General features: G+C 44.0%; 1 protein-coding gene across 1 annotated transcript; it reads right to left on the bottom strand.

Annotated features, from left to right (window-relative positions):
• Positions 1-4,501: 4,501 nt before the first annotated feature.
• Positions 4,502-23,918, bottom strand: LOC139406503 (zinc finger protein ZFP2-like). The gene is made up of 2 exons (XM_071149155.1): positions 23,698-23,918; positions 4,502-6,055 (listed from the first exon to the last, which is right to left on the bottom strand). The coding sequence occupies exons 1-2, from the start codon at positions 23,867-23,869 to the stop codon at positions 4,929-4,931; spliced, it is 1,299 nt and encodes a 432-aa protein (XP_071005256.1). The 5' UTR covers positions 23,870-23,918; the 3' UTR covers positions 4,502-4,928.
• Positions 23,919-24,309: the final 391 nt, after the last annotated feature.

Raw genomic sequence — 24,309 nt, 5'->3', positions numbered from 1 at the left:
AGCAAAGGGTCTGAATACTTAAGTAAATAAGGTATTTCTGTTTTGTTTTTTATAAATGTGAAACATTTTCTAGAAACCTGTTTTCGCTTTGTCATTATGGGGTATTGTGTTTAGATTGATAAGGAAATTGTTTAATTTAATCAATTTTAGAATAAGGCTGTAACGTAACAAAATATGTAAAAAGTCAAGGGGTCTGAATACTTTCTGAACTGTAACTGTCAAACATTTCAATGGTTCCAATGTTTCATAAAAGTGCAATGAACAGTCAGAGGAAAGAAAAATGTGCAGGTAAAGACACCTCACAATTAACATGTGTTATCAACATTTATTCTGTTATACAAAGGCAGATAAAATGTACAATCCCTAGAATATAAAAAAAAAAACACGTTTCAGAAGGTTCATTTACAGTATATGAATGGGTCCACTTGAGCATAGCACAACAATTTTCTTAATGCTTGTCAAAACATGGAAACAAAATAAAAATGTATTTCCCCTCAGAGTGGATATTGGCATCAAGCTCAGAGGTAATAATAATGGTAGGATTATTTCAGCTCCTAACTGATATACAAAGTAATTGATATTGCGAAAACTACTTTATAGGGCAATCCATGGTAACGGAATTCTGCTGAGTTCTGATTTTTTTCATTTAAAAATGTGTGCCAAACCAAAACCATTGATTTCCTAAGTTTAACAAACCATACAACTATATACACAATGACTACTTTTAACAATTTACACAGTAAATAAAATAAAAACACATTTACTGGAAAAACTGTGCAGATGCCAAGTTTGGTAACAGAATTACAGTATAAAACTCAGTTTTATTCTGTTACCACACTTTGGATCTGCACAGTTCTCTCTGTAAATGTGTTTTTGTAAAATCCTCTGTGGAAATTGTTAAAAGGTGGTCCTTGTGCATAGAGTTACCATGGAATTGCCCTTTAACAACTTCATAACAGATGTAATGTGGCAAATTTCAACATATTGACAAAAACATATTTTATGTAGAGATGGAGGACATAGTTTCAAATTCTGTCATCCTATAACTAATGACCAGGGACTACTGTTGTTCAGAAATACAGACTGCTCTCTGTTAGACAGTGGTGGCTGCTTCGGGTGATGTATTGTTCTTATGTTGAAGTTGTAATTCATTCATATTTTATTCACCTAAGAGTGGAATATACAATGCCTTCAGAAAGTATTCATACCCCTTGACTTATACCACATTGTGTTGTGTTACAGCCTGAATTCAAATTTGATTAAATAAATCATTCTCACACAATACCCTCTTACAACAAAGTGAAAACATGTTTTTAGAAAAACATTTTTTTTTTACTGAAAATGAAACACCCATAACTAATTTACAAAAGTATTCACACCTCTTTGCTATGACATTCAAAATTGAGCTCAGGTGCATCCAATTTCCTTTGATCATCTTTGAGATGTCGCTACAACTTGATTGGAGTCCACCTGTGGCCAATTCAATTGTTTGGAGATGATTTAGAAAGAAACAGACCTGTCTATATAAGGTCCTACAGTTGACAGTACATGTCAGAGCAGAAACTATACAATGAAGTCCAAGGAATTGTCCGTAGAGCTCCACTGTGATGAGACATATCTGGGGAAGGGTATAAAACAATTTATAGTGTGAATGTTTGATTGAGCACAGTGGTCTCAATCATTGGGAAATTGAAAAAATATGGAACTACCCTGACTTTGGCTAGAGCTGGCCGTCCGACCAAACTGAGCAACCGGGCAAGAAGGACCTTGATCAGGCAGGAGACCAAGAACCCAATGACCACTCCGACAGAACTACGGAGTTCCTTGGCTGAGATGGGAGAACCTGCAAGAAGGATAACAGTCTCTATGGCACCTCACCAATCTGGGCTTTATGGGAGAGTGACCAGATGGAAATGCAAGGGAATTCTGCCCTATGTTCATACAAGAGACCACGGGAAACTTCCTTGATCAGAGGTTAGTTTGTTTAATAAGGATTGCAAGCCGGATTCCAACCTGGAGTATACACTTACAGTAATTTGCAAGTAACACACTTAGTTCAAAAGATGGTGTTTTCCTTTTTTATCCCCAACTGAGGTTCATCTCACCCAGGGTGATGTCCCTTAACTTTAATACCATATACAGTGCCTTGCGAAAGTATTCGGCCCCCTTGAACTTTGCAACCTTTTGCCACATTTCAGGCTTCAAACATAAAGATATAAAACTGTATTTTTTTGTGAAGAATCAACAACATGTGGGACACAATCATGAAGTGGAACGACATTTATTGGATATTTCAAACTTTTTTAACAAATCAAAAACTGAAAAATTGGGCGTGCAAAATTATTCAGCCCCTTTACTTTCAGTGCAGCAAACTCTCTCCAGAAGTTCAGTGAGGATCTCTGAATGATCCAATGTTGACCTAAATGACTAATGATGATAAATACAATCCACCTGTGTGTAATCAAGTCTCCGTATAAATGCACCTGCACTGTGATAGTCTCAGAGGTCCGTTAAAAGCGCAGAGAGCATCATGAAGAACAAGGAACACACCAGGCAGGTCCGAGATACTGTTGTGAAGAAGTTTAAAGCCGGATTTGGATACAAAAAGATTTCCCAAGCTTTAAACATCCCAAGGAGCACTGTGCAAGCGATAATATTGAAATGGAAGGAGTATCAGACCACTGCAAATCTACCAAGACCTGGCCGTCCCTCTAAACTTTCAGCTCATACAAGGAGAAGACTGATCAGAGATGCAGCCAAGAGGCCCATGATCACTCTGGATGAACTGCAGAGATCTACAGCTGAGGTGGGAGACTCTGTCCATAGGACAACAATCAGTCGTATATTGCACAAATCTGGCCTTTATGGAAGAGTGGCAAGAAGAAAGCCATTTCTTAAAGATATCCATAAAAAGTGTTGTTTAAAGTTTGCCACAAGCCACCTGGGAGACACACCAAACATGTGGAAGAAGGTGCTCTGGTCAGATGAAACCAAAATTGAACTTTTTGGCAACAATGCAAAACGTTATGTTTGGCGTAAAAGCAACACAGCTGAACACACCATCCCCACTGTCAAACATGGTGGTGGCAGCATCATGGTTTGGGCCTGCTTTTCTTCAGCAGGGACAGGGAAGATGGTTAAAATTGATGGGAAGATGGATGGAGCCAAATACGGGACCATTCTGGAAGAAAACCTGATGGAGTCTGCAAAAGACCTGAGACTGGGACCGAGATTTGTCTTCCAACAAGACAATGATCCAAAACATAAAGCAAAATCTACAATGGAATGGTTCAAAAATAAACATATCCAGGTGTTAGAATGGCCAAGTCAAAGTCCAGACCTGAATCCAACCGAGAATCTGTGGAAAGAACTGAAAACTGCTGTTCACAAATGCTCTCCATCCAACCTCACTGAGCTCGAGCTGTTTTGCAAGGAGGAATGGGAAAAAATTTCAGTCTCTCGATGTGCAAAACTGATAGAGACATACCCCAAGCGACTTACAGCTGTAATCGCAGCAAAAGGTGGCGCTACAAAGTATTAACTTAAGGGGGCTGAATAATTTTGCACGCCCAATTTTTCAGTTTTTGATGTGTTAAAGTTTGAAATATCCAATAAATGTCGTTCCACTTCATGATTGTGTCCCACTTGTTGTTGATTCTTCACAAAAAAATACAGTTTTATATCTTTATGTTTGAAGCCTGAAATGTGGCAAACACGCATATGACTTTTGTAGAGTTGACCTCTTCATGCACTTACAGTGTCTACCACTGATTCTTAATCTCAAGTTAAAGCAAAACATTAATCATTGTACTTTTGTAATTACAGGTGGTCCTATAATGTACAGATGTTATAAAATCCCTTTCAGAAGCCACTCCTGGGGAAAAAGGCACCTGACAGCAAGCAGGGAGTTTTCAAAAAGGCACGTGAAAGACTGAGCATAAGGCAAAAGATTCTGTGATCTGATGAGCCAAAAAGTTTACTCTTTAGCCTGAATGCAAAGTGCTATGTCTGGAGAAAACCTGACAGAGCTCATCACCTGTCTAACACCATCCCTACCGTGAAGCATGGTGGCGGCAGCATCATGCTATGGGGATGCTTTTCAGCGGCAGGGACAGGGAGACTGGTAAGGATAGATGGAACAATGAATGGAGCCAAATACAGGCAAATCCTTGATGACAACCTGCTTCAGAGTGCAAATGACCTTAGACTGGGGCAAAGGTTTACTTTCCAACAGGACAATGACCCCAAGCATACAGCCAAAGTAATACTGGAATGGCTTCAGAACAAGAATATGAAAGTCATTGAGTGGCCCAGCCAATGCCCAGACTTGAATCCCATTTCAAATCTGTGGAAAGACTTGCTGTTCACCACTACTCCCCATCTAACTTAAGCGCTTGAGAAAATATGCAAGGAAGAATGGGAGAAAATCCCCATATCAAGATGTGCAAAGCAGATACATACAGACAAAGGTGCTTCTACAAAGTATTGACTCGGGTGTGAATACTTATGTAAATGAGATTTAATTCTAAAAAAAAATATGCTTTCACTTTATCATTATGGGGCATTGTGTTTAGATGTGTGAGGGGATTTTTTTACATTTATTTAAGTCATTATAAATTCAGGCTATAACACAACAAAATGTTGAATAAGTCAAGGGGTATGAATACTTTTTAAAGGCACTGTACAATGTGCCTCTCAATCTTCTGTCTCCAGACCTCTCCCCAAACAGCACACTGTCATGTTTTCTCCTCTTGTGATTGTTCTTCATGTTACTTTATCAGAGTTCTATCATTTAGAAAAATACTGCCAGTATCACACATTTAAAGTGCTTCCATGGTGTGTCTGTTATTTAATGTACCTGATTGGGAAATACATTTCTACTATGAGGACATCAGTATGGTCTCTCCCCTGAGTTCTCATGTGCACTTTCAGATTGGTGCCAGTGCTGAATCCTTTTGTCTTTTCTCTCCTGTGTGAATCTTCATGTGCACTGACAGATTACTGGCAATGCTGAATCCTTTGCCACAATCAGGGCAGCTATGTGGTTTCTCCCCTGTGTGGGTTCTCATGTGTATTTTTAGATGTCCACTCTGAGTGAATGATTTGCCACAATCAGGGCAGCAAAATGGCTTCTCCCCTGTGTGGATCCTAATGTGTCTATTCAGAGTGCTGCCAGTGCTGAATCCTTGGCCACAATAATGACAGCCATATGGTTTCTCTCTTGTGTGGCTCCTCATGTGTCTTTTTAGATTACTGTTTAAGGTGAAACCTTTACCACAAACATGACAACAAAACCTATCTGCAATGTGAGTTTGGAAGTGATCTTTCATACTTTCTGTAGACTGAAAACATTTTCCACACACACCACAAATACCTTCTTCATCCTTTGTATGAATTTGCACGTGTTTAATTAATGTACCCATGTGATGAAAAGACTTGCCACACACCTTACAACAACAAGGTGTAGCAAGACTTTGACTGGGTGATTTCAGGAGGGACAACTGTGTAGATTTCCTACCCTTAGTTTTGATGTGGGAGCTTTGTCCTTTTATCATCTTTATTTTTGATATGACTGACTTAAAACCTGAAGGAGGTTCTCCAGACTCCCTACCACTGACACTTTGACTGTTTTCACTCTGAGCTGCAGAACAGTCTGGATTTACACTAAAGAAAGGCTGAGAGACACTGGTTGGTTCTGATTCCCTATAGTCCTCTCCATCAGGTTCTTTTTTGATATTTTCAGTTGTAGTACTGGGTAGAGTGTCTCTCTCTCCGTTTCCCTCGTTTTGGGCTTGATAGAGATGTGAGGGATGAGTTGGGTCTTCAGCACGATCACTTTTCACACAGACAGGATTGAATATGAATTCTATGGTATCTGCCTCAATCCCTTGAATCTGCTCTTCCCCCTGACGGCTCCGGAGTTCCTCCTGCTCTTCTTTAATCTGTGTGGGCTCTGGGTCCTCCTGTCCCAGACTGGGGCTCCACTCCTGCTCACACTGCTGCTGCTCAGGGGGAACCTCCTCTTCAGAGAAAGAAAGAGTACGCTGCTGGAGGTCTGGAGGAAAGGAGAAAGGATAAAACAGAGAACTCAATGACATGTAGACCTACCTCCTGTCTGGTACGCCTGCAATAATCTACTAATCTAAAATAAATTAACTTTAATCCTGAACTTTGTCCCAAAAATAACTACCTTTGACATCCAATGTCTTAAAAAATGAAGATTGAGCTAGACAAACTTAACGAGTTAGCCGGGGGTTCCCAAAGTGGGTCCGACACTGCAGGGAGTCCGCAACCAGATCTCAAAATATAAATAGAATTGTATTTTTTATGAATATCGCTAGCAACAACAGATTACATGAATATTGGAGAAGGGATCAGTGGAAAAAGTTGAGGGCGCAATACAATACAATACAAAACAATATCATTCATCCACAATTTATGTTCTTAACCTTTAGATGCACAACATGGGCCTGGGTAGCCCAATAATAAACTAAAGGAGCCTAACGTTACTCCTTATAGTCCAAGAACCTTATATGTTCTTCTTAGAGGCGAATTGGCTCAGGCCGCCAAAACAGCCAAATATTCCATCTAAATGTGAAAATACATGGTTGTGACGATGACTGAAGAGAATTCTCTCGAGAGATAATGCGGTCGGCATTTGATGGTGAGGCATTCCAGATAGGGAGAACAAACAAAATTCAGTTCTTGTACGTTAACCATAAACACACAATGAGTAGTTAATCATGAAACATACACCTCCAGCTTTCTTTTTCCGTGCAATGTATGGAGACCCCCCCTGGCAGTAAGGATGTGGACAGTATATCCGGAGAGAGCCATGATTTCATGAAACAGAGAATGTTAACAAAGTCCTCAGAGCATGCGCAGACCTGATGGCTGAAGTGTTTACAAACATATTCAATCTTTCCCTATCCCAGTCTGTTGTCCCCACTTGCTTCAAGAGGTCCACCCATTGTTCCTGTACCCAAGAAAGCGAAGGTAACTGAACTAAATGACTATTGCCCCGTAGCACTCACTTCTGTCATCATGAAGTGCTTTGAGAGGCTAGTTAAGGATCATATCCCCTCCACCTTACCCGACACCCTAGACCCACTACAATTTGCATACCGTCCCAACAGATTATCGGACGACACAATCGCCATCACACTGCCCTATCCCATCTGGACAAGAGGAATACCTATGGTAGAATTCTGTTCAACGACTACAGCTCAGCCTTCAACACCATAGTGCCCTCCAAGCTCATTACTATGCTCGGGGGCCCTGGGTTTGAACCCCACCATGTGCAACTGGACTTCCTAAAGGGCCGATCCTAGGTGGTGTTAGGCAACAGCACCTCTGCTACGCTGATCCTCAACATGGGGGCCCCACAATGGTGCGTGCTCAGCCCCCTCCTGTACTCCCATGACTGTATGGCCACGCATGTCTCCAACTCAATCATCAAGCATGCAGATTACCAATAACGACAAGACAGCCAACATGGAGGAGGTGAGGGCCCTGGTGGAGTGGTGCCAGGAAAATAACGTCTCCCTCAACGTCAACAAAATGAAGGAGCTGATCAGGGACTACAGGAGACAGCAGAGAGAGCACACCCCCATCCACATCGGCGGAGATGCAGTGGAGACAGTCAAAAGCTTCAAGTTCCTCTGCATGCACATCACTGACAACCTGAAATGGTCCCTTCAAACAGACAGTGTGGCGAACAAGGTGCAACAGTGCCTCAAACATCAGAAGGCTTAAAGAAATTCAGCTTGGCCCCTAAGAACCTTATGAACTTCTACAGATGTACCATTGAGAGCATCCTGTCAGGCTGTATCACCGCTTGGTACAGCAACTGCACCATCCTCAACAGCAGGGCTCTCCAGTGGGTCGTGCGGTCAACCCAACGCAGCACACTGCCTGCCCTCCAGGACATCTACAACACCCGGTGTCACAGGAAGGCCAAGAAGATCATCAAGAACCTTACCCACCCGAGCCACGGCATGTTCACCCTGCTACCATCTAGAAGGAGCAGACAGTACGTACAGGTGCATCAAAGCTGGGACCAAGACATTGAAAAACAGCTTCTATCTTCAGGCCATCTGACTGTTAAATAGTCACTTCTAGCCAGCCTCCACCCAGTCACTGTTACTAGCTGGCTACCACCCGGTACTCCACCCTGCACCGTAGAGACTGCTGCCCTATGTACAGTGCCTTGCGAAAGTATTCGGCCCCGTTGAACTTTGCGACCTTTTGCCACATTTCAGGCTTCAAACATAAAGATATAAAACTGTATTTTTTTGTGAAGAATCAACAACAAGTGGGACACAATCATGAAGTGGAACGACATTTATTGGATATTTCAAACTTTTTTAACAAATCAAAAACTGAAAAATTGGGCGTGCAAAATTATTCAGCCCCCTTAAGTTAATACTTTGTAGCGCCACCTTTTGCTGCGATTACAGCTGTAAGTCGCTTGGGGTATGTCTCTATCAGTTTTGCACATCGAGAGACTGAAATTTTTTCCCATTCCTCCTTGCAAAACAGCTCGAGCTCAGTGAGGTTGGATGGAGAGCATTTGTGAACAGCAGTTTTCAGTTCTTTCCACAGATTCTCGATTGGATTCAGGTCTGGACTTTGACTTGGCCATTCTAACACCTGGATATGTTTATTTTTGAACCATTCCATTGTAGATTTTGCTTTATGTTTTGGATCATTGTCTTGTTGGAAGACAAATCTCGGTCCCAGTCTCAGGTCTTTTGCAGACTCCATCAGGTTTTCTTCCAGAATGGTCCTGTATTTGGCTCCATCCATCTTCCCATCAATTTTAACCATCTTCCCTGTCCCTGCTGAAGAAAAGCAGGCCCAAACCATGATGCTGCCACCACCATGTTTGACAGTGGGGATGGTGTGTTCAGCTGTGTTGCTTTTACGCCAAACATAACGTTTTGCATTGTTGCAAAAAGTTCAATTTTGGTTTCATCTGACCAGAGCACCTTCTTCCACATGTTTGGTGTGCCTCCCAGGTGGCTTGTGGCAAACTTTAAATGACACTTTTTATGGATATCTTTAAGAAATGGCTTTCTTCTTGCCACTCTTCCATAAAGGCCAGATTTGTGCAATATACGACTGATTGTTGTCCTATGGACAGAGTCTCCCACCTCAGCTGTAGATCTCTGCAGTTCATCCAGAGTGATCATGGGCCTCTTGGCTGCATCTCTGATCAGTCTTCTCCTTGTATGAGCTGAAAGTTTAGAGGGACGGCCAGGTCTTGGTAGATTTGCAGTGGTCTGATACTCCTTCCATTTCAATATTATCGCTTGCACAGTGCTCCTTGGGATGTTTAAAGCTTGGGAAATCTTTTTGTATCCAAATCCGGCTTTAAACTTCTTCACAACAGTATCTCGGACCTGCCTGGTGTGTTCCTTGTTCTTCATGATGCTCTCTGCGCTTTTAACGGACCTCTGAGACTATCACAGTGCAGGTGCATTTATACGGAGACTTGATTACACACAGGTGGATTGTATTTATCATCATTAGTCATTTAGGTCAACATTGGATCATTCAGAGATCTTCACTGAACTTCTGGAGAGAGTTTGCTGCACTGAAAGTAAAGGGGCTGAATAATTTTGCACGCCCAATTTTTCAGTTTTTGATTTGTTAAAAAAGTTTGAAATATCCAATAAATGTCGTTCCACTTCATGATTGTGTCCCACTTGTTGTTGATTCTTCACAAAAAAATACAGTTTTATATCTTTATGTTTGAAGCCTGAAATGTGGCAAAAGGTCGCAAAGTTCAAGGGGGCCGAATACTTTCGCAAGGCACTGTACATAGCCAGTTTAATAATGTATGCATACTGTTTTACCCACTTCATATGTATATACTGTATTATATTCAAGGCTCATCCTATATAACTACTGCTGTAGACACATTTTCTATTCATGTCCATAATGTCTATACACAAAATTATATACATGTATATTCATATTCCGGACTATGACATTACTCGTCCTGATATTTCTTAATTTCTTTATTTACATTTGTTTGATTTGTGTGTATTGTTTTGTATTGTTAGGTATTACTGCACTCTTGGTGTTAGAAACATAAACATTTCTCTGCCACCTGCAATAACATCTGCAATATATGTACATGCGACCAATCAAATTTGATTTGATTCTTAATTGTGGTATAGTTCTAGAAACATAAAGCCCCCTACCTTCATATCACATCAAAATAATTTCACATATCCAAAATATACTGAGACTGTACACTGTTTTAACCGGATTTAACACCGTTTCAGCCAACAGTATTTTTCAGTGACAAGACTTTTGTGGTGGAGTGGTGTCTAGTGGTGTCTAGTGGTGTCTAGTGGTGTCTGGTGGTGTCTGTCTTCCATTTACACACAGGTGTTTGGACTTACAGATATAAATTTAGTACAGGTACACCTCTCTATTCTGTCTGTTTTCTGTAAACAAGCGCTGTAACATCTCTATAGACAAACATCGGCAGTAGAATGGCCTTACTGAAGAGCTCAGTGACTTTCAACATGGCTTCCAACAAGTCAGCTCGTCAAATTTCTGCACTGCTAGAGCTTTCCCGGTCAACTCTAAGTGCTATTATTAAGAAGTGGAGCAACAATGGCTCAGCCACACAAGCTCACAGAACGGAACCGGCGAGTGCTGACGCATGTAGCGTGCAAAAATTGTCTTGTCCTCGGGTTGCAACACTTACTACCAAGTTCGAACTGCCTCTGGAACTGTTCGTCTGGAGCTTCATGAAAGGGGTTTCCATAGCTGAGCAGACTCACACAAGCCTAAGATGCAATGCCAAGCGTCGGCTGGAATGGTGTAAAGTGTGACGAATCACGCTTCACTGGCAGTCCGACTGGGTTTGGCGGATGCCCCTAAGTTCCAGTGCTTCCAACTTTGTGTCAAAAGTTTGGGGAAGGCCCTTTCCTATTTCAGCATGAAAGTCCCCCGTGCACAAAGCAAGGTCCATACAAAAGTGATTTGTAGAGATTGGTGTGGAAGAACTTGACTGGCCTGCACAGAGCCCTGACCTCAACCCCATCGAACATCTTTGGGATGAATTGGAATGCCAACTGAGAGCCAGGCCTAATCATCAGTGCCCGCCCTCACTAATGTTCTTGTGGCTGAATGGAAGCAAGTCCCCGCAGCAATGTTCACTTTTTTTTTCACCTTTATTTAACTAGGGAAGTCAGTTAAGAATATATTCTAATATACAATGACAGCCTACCCCGGCCAAACCTGGATGACACTGGGCCAATTGTGTGCCGCCCTATGGGACTCCCAATCACCGCCGGATGTGATGAAGCCTGGATTCGAACCAGGGACTACAGTGACACTTTTTGCAATGAGATGCAGTGCCTTAGACCGCTGCGCCACTTGGGAGCCAAACATCTAGTGGAAAGCCTTCCCAGAAGAGTGGAGGCTGTTATATCAGCAAAGGGGGGGGGGGGGTCCAACTCCATATTAATGCCCATGATTTTGGAATGAGATGTTCAATGAGCAGTTGTCCACATACTTTTGGTCATGTAGTTTGTGTACATGTACGTAGGGATAAAAATGACGAGGCAATCAATATAGATAAACAAAGTAAAAGCAGTGTATGTGAAGAATGTGAAAGTGTGTCTGTGTGTATGTAGTGTGTGAGTGTGCGTTCGATGTGTCAGTTTAGTATATGTGAGTGGGAAATAGTCAGCGGAACAACAAAGGTAGTCAATACAAATAGTCTGGGTATTTGTTTAGGAGCCTTTTGGTCCCAGACTTGGCACTCCGGTACGGCTTGCAATGCGGTAGCAGAGAGAACAGTCCACGACTTGGGTGGCTGGAGTCTTTGAACATGTTTAGGGCCTTCCTCTGACACCTCCTAGTATATACAGTTGAAGTCGGAAGTTTACATACACTTAGGTTGGAGTCATTAAAACTTGTTTTTCAACCACTCCACACATTTCTTGTTAACAAACTATAGTTTTGGCAAGTCAGTTAGGACATCTACTTTGTGCATGACACAAGTAATTTTCCCAACAATTTATTATTTCATTTATAATTCACTGTATCACAATTCCAGTGGGTCAGATGTTTACATACACTAAGTTGACTGTGCCTTTAAATAGCTTGGAAAATTCCAGAAAATGATGTAATGGCTTTAAAAGCTTCTGATAGGCTAATTGACATAATTTGAGTCAATTGGAGGTGTACCTGTGGATGTATTTCAAGGCCTACCTTCATTACTCAGTGCCTCTTTGCTTGACATCATGGGAAAATCTAAAGAAATCAGCCAAGACCCCAGAAAAAAAATTGTAGACCTCCACAAGTCTGGTTCATCCTTGGGAGTAATTTCCAAATGCCTGAAGGTACCAAGTTCATCTGTACAAACAATAGTACGCAAGTATAAACACCATGGGACCACACAGCCGTCATACCGCTCAGGATGGAGATGCCTTCTGTCGCCTAGAGATGAACATACTTTGGTGCGAAAAGTGCAAATCAATCCCAGAACCTTGTGGACCTTGTGAAGACACTGGAGGAAACAGATACAAAAGTATCTACATCCACAGTAAAACGAGTCCTATATCGACATAACCTGAAAGGCCACTCAGCAAGGAAGAAGCCACTGCTCCAAAACCGCAATATAAAAGCCAGACTATGGTTTGCAACTGCACATGGAGACAAAGATCATACTTTTTGGAGAAGTGTCCTCTGGTCTGATGAAACAAAAATAGAACTGTTTGGCCATAATGACCATTGTTATGATTGGAGGGAAAAGGGAAAGGCTTGCAAGCCAATGAACACCATCCCAACCGTGAAGCACGGCAAACACCGTGTGAGGAGAAGGCCGTCTTCGACCATCCACCCGAGGGTAGAGCGGCGGGGGAACGGCTCTTCCACTTGAGGCAGGGGACACCCTGGAATTCCGGACCTTGGCCGCCGGAGCAGGATGGAACAACAGGGCCCTTATCAATCACTACCGATGCAGCCTGCGTGAGGACATCCGACGGGAGTTGGCCTGCAGGGATGCCACCACCACCTTTGACCAACTGGTGGATCTGTCCATCTGGTTGGATAACCTGCTGGTCACCCGCGGACGTCCAGAGTGGGCTCTGTCGGTTCCATATTCCAGCATCCCCGCTCCAGTGCCCATGGAGCTGGGAGGGGCTGTGCTTAGGGAGGCTGGAGGAGGGGCCGTCACGCGTCTGTGGCCGCAGAGGGCACACTGCCGGTCTGTGCCGGGTTGGTCCCTCTGGGAGTCGAGGCAGCAGGCAGGGCACTCTGGCGTCACCCCAGGTGAGTCTGCACCACTTTCATCCAGAGTCCTCTGTGTCCACCTGTTTGTACCTGTTTGTTTTCCTGAATTTTCCCCGCATTCCCAGCATAAGGCGCTCGTCGATTCAGGCGCGGCTAGGAATTTTATCGACAGGGCGTTCGCCCTTAGTTTCGGGATCCCCATTATTCCGGTACACGCTCTGGATAGTCGACCATTAGGGTCCGGGCTAATCAGGGAAGCCACCATCTCCCTGGCCATGGTGAAGCAGGGGGGGTCACAAGGAAAATCAGTCTCTTCCTCATTGACTCTCCTGTGTTTCCTGTGGTGCTAGGTCTTCCCTGGTTAGCTCAACATGACCCCACCATTTCATGGCAACAGAGGGCTCTCACTGGGTGGTCGCGAGAGTGCTCGGGGAGGTGTGTAGGGGTTTCCGTTGGTGCTACCATGGTGGAAGGTCCAGACCAGGTCTCCACCGTGCGCATCCCCCCAGAACATACCGATTTGGCTCTCGCCTTCTGTAAAAAGAAAGAGTCTCAATTACCACCCCATCGACGGGAGAATTGTGTGATAAATCTCCTGGTAGACGCTGCACTTCCCAGGAGTCATGTGTATCCCCTGCCGCAAGCGGAGACGGCGAGCTATGGAGACATATGTCTCTGAATCCCTGCGTCAGGGGTACATTCGGTCCTCCACTTCACCCGCCTCCTTGAGTTTCTTTTTTGTGAAGGAGGAGGGAGGTCTGCGCCCGTGCATTGACTATCGAGGTCTCAATCAAATCCCGGTGAGGTACAGTTACCCGCTACCTCTCATCGCCACAGCGATTGAGTCAACGCACGGGGCGCGCTTCTTCACTAAACTGGATCTCAGGAGAGCGTACAACCTGGTGCGTATCCGGGAGGGAGACATCGTTTAGTACCACCTCAGGGCATTATGAGTACCTTGTCATGCCTTACGGGTTGACGAAAACTCCACCAGTCTTCCAATCCTTTGTGGACGAGATTTAACGGGACCTGCATGGGCAGGATGTAGTGGTGTATATCGATGACATTCTAATATACTCCGCAAAAAGCGCCGAGATGTGCCTGTTCTTTCAGCAGGCCGTGTCCTTCTTAGGGTATCGCATTTCCACATCAGGGGTGGAGATGGAGAGTGACCGCATTTTAGCCGTGCGTAGTTGGCCGACTCCCACCACGGTAAAGACGGTGCAGCGATTTTTAGGGTTTGCCAATTACTACCGGAGATTTATCCGGGGTTTTGGCCAGGTGGCTGCTCCCATTACCTCACTGCTGAAGGGGGTTCCTGTACGTTTGCAGTGGTCGGCTGAGGCGGACAGGGCTTTTGGGCAACTAAGACCTCTATTTACCTCGGCTCCTGTGCTGGCACATCCGGATCCCTCTTTGGCGTTCATAGTGGAGGTAGACGCGTCCGAGGCTGGGATAAGAGCTGTGCTCTCTCAGCGCTCGGGCACGCCACCGAAGCTCTGCCCCCGTGCTTTCTTCTCGAAGAAGCTCAGCCCGGCAGAGCGGCACTATGATGTGGGGGACCGGGAGCTGTTGGCTGTGGTTAAAGCTTTGAAGGCGTGGAGACATTGGCTTGAGGGGGCTAAACACCCTTTTCTTATCTGGACTGACCACCGCAACCTGGAGTACATCCGGGCAGTGAGGAGACTGAAACCTTGTCAGGCAAGGTGGGCCATGTTCTTTACCCGTTTTGTGTTTACCCTGTCCTACAGACCAGGTTCCCAGAATATGAAGGCAGACGCACTGTCCCGGCTGTTTGACAGAGAGGAGTGGCCCATGGATCAGACTCCCATACTCCTGGCCTCCTGCCTGGTAGTGCCGGTCGTGTGGGAGCTGGACGTGGACATTGAGCAGGCGTTGCATACAGAGCCCGCTCCCCTCCAGTGTCCCGTCGGGCGTCTGTACGTTCCGTCTGCCAGTTGATCTATTGGGCCCACACATCACCCTCCTCTGGTCATCCGGGGATTGGTCGGACGGTGCTCTGTCTGACTGGGAAGTATTGGTGGCCCATCCTGGCAAAGAACGTGAGGGTTTATGTTTCCTCCTGCTCGGTGTGTGCCCAGTGCAAGGCTCCTAGGCACCTGCCCAGAGGTACAACCCTTATCCGTTCCACGACGGCCGCGGTTGCACCTGTCGATAGATTTCCTGACCAATCTTCCTCCCTCACAGGGTAACACCGCGGTCCTGGTCGTTGTGGATTGTTTTTCTAAGTCCTGTCGTCTCCTCCCTTTGCCCGGTCTCCCTACGGTCCTACAGACTGTTGAGGCCTTGTTTACACACATCGCCCGGCACTACGGGGTGCCTGAGGATCTAGTGTCTGATCGGGGTCGGCAGTTCATGTCGAGGGTCTGGAAGGCGTTCATGGGGGTCTCGGTCAGCCTCACCTCAGGTTTTCACCCCGAGACTAACGGGCAGGTGGAGAGAGAAAATCAGGATGTGGGTAGATTTCTGAGGTCCTTTTGCCAGGACCGGCCGGGGGAGTGGGCAGCGTTCGTGCCCTGGGCAGAGATGGCCCAGAACTCGCTCTGCCACTCCTCCATTAACCTCACCCCTTTCCGGTGTGTATTGGGTTATGAGCTGGTTCTGGCTCCTTGGCATCAGAGTCAGACCGAGGCTCCTGGGGTGGACGACTGGTTCCGGCGCGTGGAGGAAACAGTCACCGGCTTTCTAGCCATCGCCGCTCCATTTCCCCATTGTTCCATTTGTTTTGTCTTGTTCCCTGCACACCTGGTTTTCATTCACTAATCACACTGCATGCATTTATTCCTCTGGTCCCCTCCATGTCTTTGTGTGAAATTGTTTTTGTTACATGTTCGTGTGTACGCGCCAGGCTGGGTTTTCCCCCGTTATTCCGTGGCTTCTCACGAGATGTTTATTGTACAACATTTGCTCTATTTTTGTGACTGTTTCGCGCATAGCACTTTTACCTTTGGCTGGAGGTTTTGACGCCGCGATGTCTGTCTGTTTTGTTTGCCTCTGCCTTAATAAAGTGTGCGCCTGTTCACAATTCTGCTCTCCTGCACCTGACTTCTCCACCAGTAGCGCACACCATGACAGCATGTTGTGGGGGTGCTTTGCTGCAGGAGGGACTGGTGCACTTCACAAAATAGATGGCATCATGAGACAGGAAAATTATGTGGATATATTGAAGCAACATCTCAAGACATCAGTCAGGAAGTTAAAGCTTGGTCGCAAATGGATCTTCCAAATGGACAATGACTCCAAGCATACTTCCAAAGTTGTGGCAAAATGGCTTAAGGACAACAAAGTCAAGGTATTGGAGTGGCCATCACAAAGCCCTGACCTCAATCCTATAGAAAATGTGTGGGCTGAACTGAAAAAGCATGTGCGAGCAAGGAGGCCTACAAACCTGACTCAGTTGCACCAGCTCTGTCAGGAGGAATGGGCCAAAATTCACCCAACTTATTGTGGGAAGCTTGTGGAAGGCTACCAGAAATGTTTGACCCAAGTTAAACAATTTAAAGGCAATGCTACCAAATACTAATTGAGTGTATGTAAACTTCTGACCCACTGGGAATGTGATGAAAGAAATAAAACATTATCTCTACTATTATTCTGACATTTCACATTCTTAAAATAAAGGTGTGATCCTAACTGACCTAAGACAGGGAATTTTTACTAGGATTAAATGTAAAACTGATGTATGAAACTGATGTATTTGGCTAAGGTGTATGTAAACTTCTGACTTCAACTGTAGGTCCTGGAGGCAGGGAGCTTGGCCCCAGTGATGTACTGCGCCGTACGCACTACACTCTTTAGTGCCTTACAGTTGGACGCCAAGCAGTTGCCATAACAAGCGGTGATGGAACCAGTCAAGCTGTATATCTTTTTGAGGATCTTCCTGAGGGGGAAGAGGCGTTGTTGTGCCCTCTTTGCGACCGTGTTGGTGTATTTGGAACATTATATGTCCTTAGTGACACATAGGAACTTGAAGTTCCACAACAGCACTGTCAATGTGGATGGGGGCTTGCTCAGCCCTCTGTTTCCTGTAGTCCACGATCAGCTCCTTAGTCATGCTGATTTTGAGGGAGAGGTCATTGTCCTGGCACCACACTGCCAGGTCTCTGACCTCCTCCTTATAAGCTCTCATCGTCGTCGGTTCCTTACACCACAGATTATACATTATATTGAACAGATACTGTAATGGCCGCTCTAACAATGAAAAAAAATGTCTTCAAAAACGGAAGGCAGTCGGGAGGAGGCAAGAGCAGGTGGGACCATTCTAGCTAATGAGAGGGCAGATACACATATGAACAACAGGCACAACGGTTTCCAATACTTACCACAGTCACAAAGTCAAAATGGTTAAGCATAAGGTTAGCAGTATGGTTAAGGTAAGGTTTAAAATCAAATTTTAAGAAGATACATTGTTGAAATAGGTGGGGTTTATGACTTTGTGGCTATGGTAACTAGTGACGACTAGGCACACCACTGATAGAGTTTTCTCTCAAAGTTGCTGGGATGTCGTGTCCTACTTATATCAGTACACTTGTAACAACCTAATCTTTACGAAACTTTTATTAGATGAAATAAGACATTAATTTTTATGTGAATCATATTCATCACTCTTATTGACCTCCATATAAAACTCCTCGCTTGGTGAGCCATTTTGGGCCCAGTTATCCCTCTCCCTTCGCCTCTTCCTCTTTGATTACATATAAGTCATTGGATGAAGGCGTCTTCTGTACAGGGGAGTTTTGTTAAGTGCCCTGGCGCTCGGTCTGAACATTAACATCTTTCATAACAGCAAGAAATAATTTTCAAAAAACAAAAAAAGTTAAATTGATAAAGGTGTGTATGGGTTTAGGGTTGGTGTTCCCACACGGCCATATCTCCATTAGCGCGTTTACAGATGAGCGTTTAGTGGAGGAAACGGTGGAGCATGTGTTGATATTTTGTGAACTGTATGAGATTGTGTGAAAGGGTTAGAGAGGCTGGACGGGGTTGGGGTTTGGGGGGGCGGGGGGAGTGGGGAGTGGTGTTTAGGGCTCTATTTCACCTTAGAGGAACAGGGCTTGTTGATGAAGAACATTTTATGTAGGTAGGCCATGACTGTCCTCACACTCCAGTACAGTAGACGGTGGTGTATGCACATAAAAGAATGGATGCGATCCGCCAACCCAATCTCAAAGTAACAGAAGACAACTTCCTTCACAACAGCTCTGCACTGCTCCGTGAAGCGCAAGAAGTATGAATGCCCTGACTTTTGCCATAACACTGTAAATGCTGCACGGCCAATGCAGATGTCGGATTGACTATGCAGCGCCTTTAAGAGTACATCTTGGGTTATAGCAAAGATTAAGATACATCTCTCCGCCCTAACAATGAGAGTCGTTGTCCACAAACCGGCACTGCGGGCTGTCTAGCTCCCGCTTATCCATTCTTTGGATTGGTGGATACTAGAGGTCGACCGATTATGATTTTTCAAAGCCGATTCCAATAATTGGAGGACCAAAAAAAGCCAATACTGATTAATTGGCCGATGTGTGTGTGTGTGTGTGTGTGTATATATATATATATTTATAATAATGACAATTACAACAATACTGAATGAACACTTATGAATGAACACTTATTTTAACTTAATATAATACAGAAATAAAATCTATTTAGTCTCAAATAAATAATGAAACATGCTCAATTTGGTTTAAATAATGCAAATACACAGTGTTGGAGAAGAAAGTAAAAGTGCAATATGTGCCATGTAAAAAAGCTAAACATTTAAGTTCCTTGCTCAGAACATTTGAAAGCTGGTGGTTCAATATTCCCAGTTAAGAAGTTTTAGCTTGTCATTATAGGAATTATGACGCGTCGACTATTTCTCTCTCTACCATTTCTATTTCATATATCTTTGACTATGGGATGTTCTAATAGGCACTTTAGTATTGCCAGCCTAATCTCAGGAGTTGATATCCTTGAAGTAATAGGGTCAAGTAGCAAATAAGCCATACATTTTTTGTTGTTGACCAAATTCGACACTCTCTCATTGATCTCCATACAAAAAACTCCTTGCTTAGATAAAAAAGACCCGCATGTGAGAGTGGCAACCCTGCTCAGTGTTATTGGAAGAGAGTGTTCAGCATCACATACATCTCAGGGAAGAGGATAGAAAAAATTCTTAGAAAATCCTTGACGTTTTATAAAGACATTTTGAACCCACCTGTAATGTGATTTATGAAAGATTAATTTTTAACATGTGAACAAACTCAAGTAGAGACGTCTGGTCAATATGATGTGAGGTTGCGTCAATTGTCGGATTCATGTGATTTCGGGTCAATGAGAGACGAAATGATCAGAGACAGACTTGTGATTGGCTGTGTAAGAATATTCTGAAGATAAATACACAATGTAGAGGACGAGAGGCAATAGAGTACTAATGATACATGGAAATAGAGTTTTTTCTGTAATAGCGAATTATCAATGGAAATAGTTGGTTTTCAGTTCAACATCTGTTAGGAATGTCATTCCTGAACTCATAGCTAGCTACGTGTTGTACTTTCTCATTGGTCCAACCTGAAATAGGATACTTGTTATTTGGCCATTGGCCCAGTTTTATTGCAAGGAATTCTAATTGGTCAACAACAGGATAGGGCTGGGTTCTAAAACTACATCCTGGCCCTTTGTTCTGTGGAGAGAATCACAAGAGAGAATCACTGAGGACAGGGGAGCATGAACATCTACCTCCCCGCATGAACCTATTTTCCTCCCTTGGCAGTAAAGATAACAGAGTAAGGGCAAGTATGCTGCGCCAACCACAACTTACGCTGACGAAAGCCAGAGATATAAGCAGAGCAAGTGGACAGACGTAGATCCAATTAAAAAAGATGAACACTGTCCCTAAACAGGCAGAAACTGTTAATTATGCCACTCAGAATAAATACAGAGACCATGTCAATCTGCTTGAACAGGATACATGCAGTGATCATAATGATGATGAAGAAGCGGACATGCTATACATGACAGATGTTATTTCTGTTCAACGTGGCAAAGATAAATGGTTTACAAACTTAAAGCGTATCCTACTAACATGTGATAACTGTGATTATGATCCAAGCAACACTATCAAATGCCAGTTAGACAGTGGCTCAACTGTCAATATACTCAGCTACAGAGACTTTATGCAAGTAATGTAGGATGGAGATGCAAAGCCACAACCAAGCAAGGCAAGGCGAAGGCTGTACGGTGACTCGGTTATTACACCAGTAGGGGAGTGTGAATTACAAGCCAATCATGATGGGGAAACGGGCTAAAGTGGTGAAAACCTTGCAAAAGCCTCTCATTCAGCAGAAACTTGTGAAAAGCATAAGTTGCTACAGCTCAACCATCAACATGTCATTCATCATGTTAGCACTAAAGAAAAACAAAAGGTTCCATCAGACTTGAACACCTCAGAGGCAATACTGAAACAGTTTGATGACGTTTTTGAAGGGATGGGGGCTCTGCCAGGTGAGCTCTACCTTGTGGTGGATGAACCTGTTAGACCAGTTCAACAGCTTCCCCATCGAATCCCCATTCCACTGAAGAAAACGATACTAAAGGCTGTTGATTCAATGGAGGAACAGGGTGTCATTACGAAGGCCACAAAACCTACTATGTGGATAAGCAACATGGTTGTGGTGGGAAAGCCTGGCAAAATAAGAGTCTGCCTCGATCCAAGTGCTCTGAACAAAGCTTTATGTAGGGTATATTACCAAATGCCACTGAAGAGATACTGCCAAGCCTGGCAAAAGCTAAAATATTTTCGGTTATGGATGCAAAAATTGGGTACTGGCAGGTACGTTTGGATGAATAGAGCAGTTACCTTACCATATGGTAGATACCGGTGGACAAGGTTACCTTTTGGAGTGAAACCAGCTGCAGAGGAATATCAGCGAAGGCAACATGATGCACATCCTGATATACGGCTGTGGTGGTACAATGCAAGAAGCAGTGCAGGACCATGACCACAACCTGACTCAGCCCCTACAAAGAACATGGGAGATGAATCTAAAGCTGAATAAAGACAAAGTTAAACTCAGGCTCACATGTATTACATACATGGGACATATTTTGACAGCTGAAGGCCTGAAGCCAGACCCCAAGAAGGTGGAGGCAGTACAGCAAATGCCACCACCTACAGATGCAAGATGTGACGCAAGTGACAAACGCCTAGGGGCAGCGCTCCTGCAGAAGGGGCAGGACATTGCATTTGCTTCAAGGACATTGATACCCACAGAGCAAGGATATGCCCAAATTGAAAAGAAGTGCCAAGCAATAGTGTTTGCCTGTGACTGTTTTGATCAATACCTTCAAGGTAGGCACTCTATCACAGTGCGCACTGATCACAAGCCACTTGAGGTTATCTTCAAAAAACATATTCTGTCTGCCCCGAAGCGACGTTAAAGGATGATGCTAAAGCTTCAGCATTATCAACTACAGGTAGTATACAAGAAAGGAACAGAGCTTCACATTGCAGATTTCTTGTCTCGAGCAGCACTACCAACAACTAGACACCCGCAATATCGGACAAATGAGACAGTATATGCTGTACAGGTGGAGTTTGAAGACGTGAACCATGCTACTGATCAAAACATCTCCCCGCAGACACAGGATGCTATTAAAACTCATTCAGCAGAGGACAAGACTTCTCAAATGTTTCAGTCTTTTATTCTAAGAGACTGGCCCGGACACAAGAAAGAGTACGCCCATCCTGGTGATGGACTACTGGACATACAGAGCCGAACTCACAATGCAGGAAGAGGTCATCTACAAAGGCAACAGGGTGGTAGTGCCAGAAACTCTACGCCCAATGATTCTCACTCATATCCATACAGGGCACTCAGGGGTCGAAGCCAGTCTCAGGAAAGTCAGAGACTCAGTATGAAAAGAAATTAAACATTTTTGTGGCTGTGTGCAGAATATGTAATGCTAATCTACCTAAACAGCCAACAGAAACGCTGCAGCCACATGACATACCAACACGTCATTGGTTTAAAGTGGGAATGGATCTGTTCACAGTAAATAATGTTCCTTTTCTGATTACAGTGGACTACTATTCAGATTTTTGGGAGGTGAAGAAAGTGATTGACACAACAGCCGCTTGCATCATCGACTGTTGTAAGCAGCAGTTAGCAGATATGGCATACCTGACAGTGGTGTAGTTACGGATAATGGGCCAGTTTGAATCAAGACTTTGCAGAAGCATGGGAGTTCCATCATGTGACCTCTTCCACATACCACAGTCAAGAGTAATGGTAAGGCGGAGTCAACATTGAAAATAGCAGTGAAAACTCTCATCACAAAGGCAATGCAGGAAGGCACAGATGTGTAACAAGCCATTTTTGTGTGGAGAAATACTCCCACAGAGGGCTTCGGCAGCAGTCCTGTACAGCACTTCATGTCTAAACGCACACGCTCTCTGTTGCCAACAACTCCCAAGCTCCTCGCACCAAAAGTAATTGAGGATGTTCAGGCACACAAACGTGCACGTCAGGACAAGTCAAAACATTACTATGACCAGCACAAAAAAAAATCTGCCTGTAATAAAACAAGGCCATGCTGTTAGAGTGCTCCTGTCACCTCACGCCAGGGATGCCACATGGAGTCTTGGCACATGCATAGGGCACATCAGCGCAAGGTCATATGAAGTGGAAGTAAAGGGCCGAAAGTATTGAAGGAACCATAAGGTCATACGCCCAGTTCAGGAGAGCATAGGGCTCAGGAGGGCCACATGGGAAGACTGGGAATATCCTCTGGATGGTGTGGGCAGGATACATAATGAGGAGATGGGGAAGACCCCACCAGAGCAGTTCTCTGCTGACTGTGCCTTCACAATTTCAGAAGGCTGTCGAAGAGCCAGGAGAGGACCTGAAGATCCCAACGTCCCAGAGGTGCCCAATATGGTACCAGTGCGACACACTAGGACAAGGGCTAACGTAAGACCGCCCCTGAGGTATGGGGACGGTATGATGTCCCTTAAGAGATGGACCATTTTTTAAAAACCTTATATAAACATTTATAAAAAAGAGTGTTGATAATATAAATAGGTATTTTCACTGTGGTATTAAAATGGTATGAAGTGCTCGAGCTAATTATATATGAAAAGGAAGATGTTAAGATAATGGACGAAATGCCAACCCAGAGATGGCGCTAGTGGGGCCCCTATCTAGGATATATAAAACAGTTGCATTATGAGTGTCTGATTAGGATGTTGTGACCTGTAACGTGTTATACTTGAGCAAAGGATTATGCTTGAACTTTACCAAACTCTCCGACGTGAGTTAAACACATACAAACAGTGGGCGAAACAACGAAAAAACGCCACCTGCTGGAGGTAGACAGATTTTTACACCGAGTTGGGCCTCTCTCTTCCTCTTTGTGCCATAGTTAGCCTACCTGCTCTGGGCATGTTAATCTCAGGTTGAAGAACAATGTCGAGCAGCCTCTGTAGACGGACAACTTCCTCCTGATACTCTGCTACCGTTTTTTCAACGACCCCGAATATCTCCTCAGCAGCAGCTGTTAATCTATCGTTGAGAAAAACCCTCAACAACCGTATTTGAGACATGTTTAGACAATTCAAATTGATAAGCTAGCTGTGTTGCTTTAGATATCCATACCGCTACTAAACAGGCAAGCATAACTATGTACTTCCGAGTTACGAATCGTTGGAATCCTTCAAAATAAGAGTACCGTCCTATATACGTTGTAAATTAATAATTAGGGCGAAAATTATGGAGAATGTTCACAATTATCGATCTGTTTTATACTAGTTAGCACACCGAATAATTAAAAGTATTTCCATAAGAAACTGTGATTTTACCCATTTCATATGTATGTACTGTATTCTAGTCAAGCCCATCCTATTCGACTATTGCTGAACATACTGTACACTATTTTATCCTATGTATTATTTAGATATACTACATATTCTATCCACATACTTACTCTCCATAATCTTTATACATCCCATCACATATTTATACTCCGGACTCTGACATTGCTCAT

This window comes from Oncorhynchus clarkii, chromosome 4 (assembly GCF_045791955.1).
Source record: "Oncorhynchus clarkii lewisi isolate Uvic-CL-2024 chromosome 4, UVic_Ocla_1.0, whole genome shotgun sequence".
Classification (NCBI taxonomy): Eukaryota; Metazoa; Chordata; class Actinopteri; order Salmoniformes; family Salmonidae; genus Oncorhynchus; species Oncorhynchus clarkii.
Note: the sequence above shows the minus strand (reverse complement) of the source record. Positions and strands in the feature narration are given on the sequence as shown.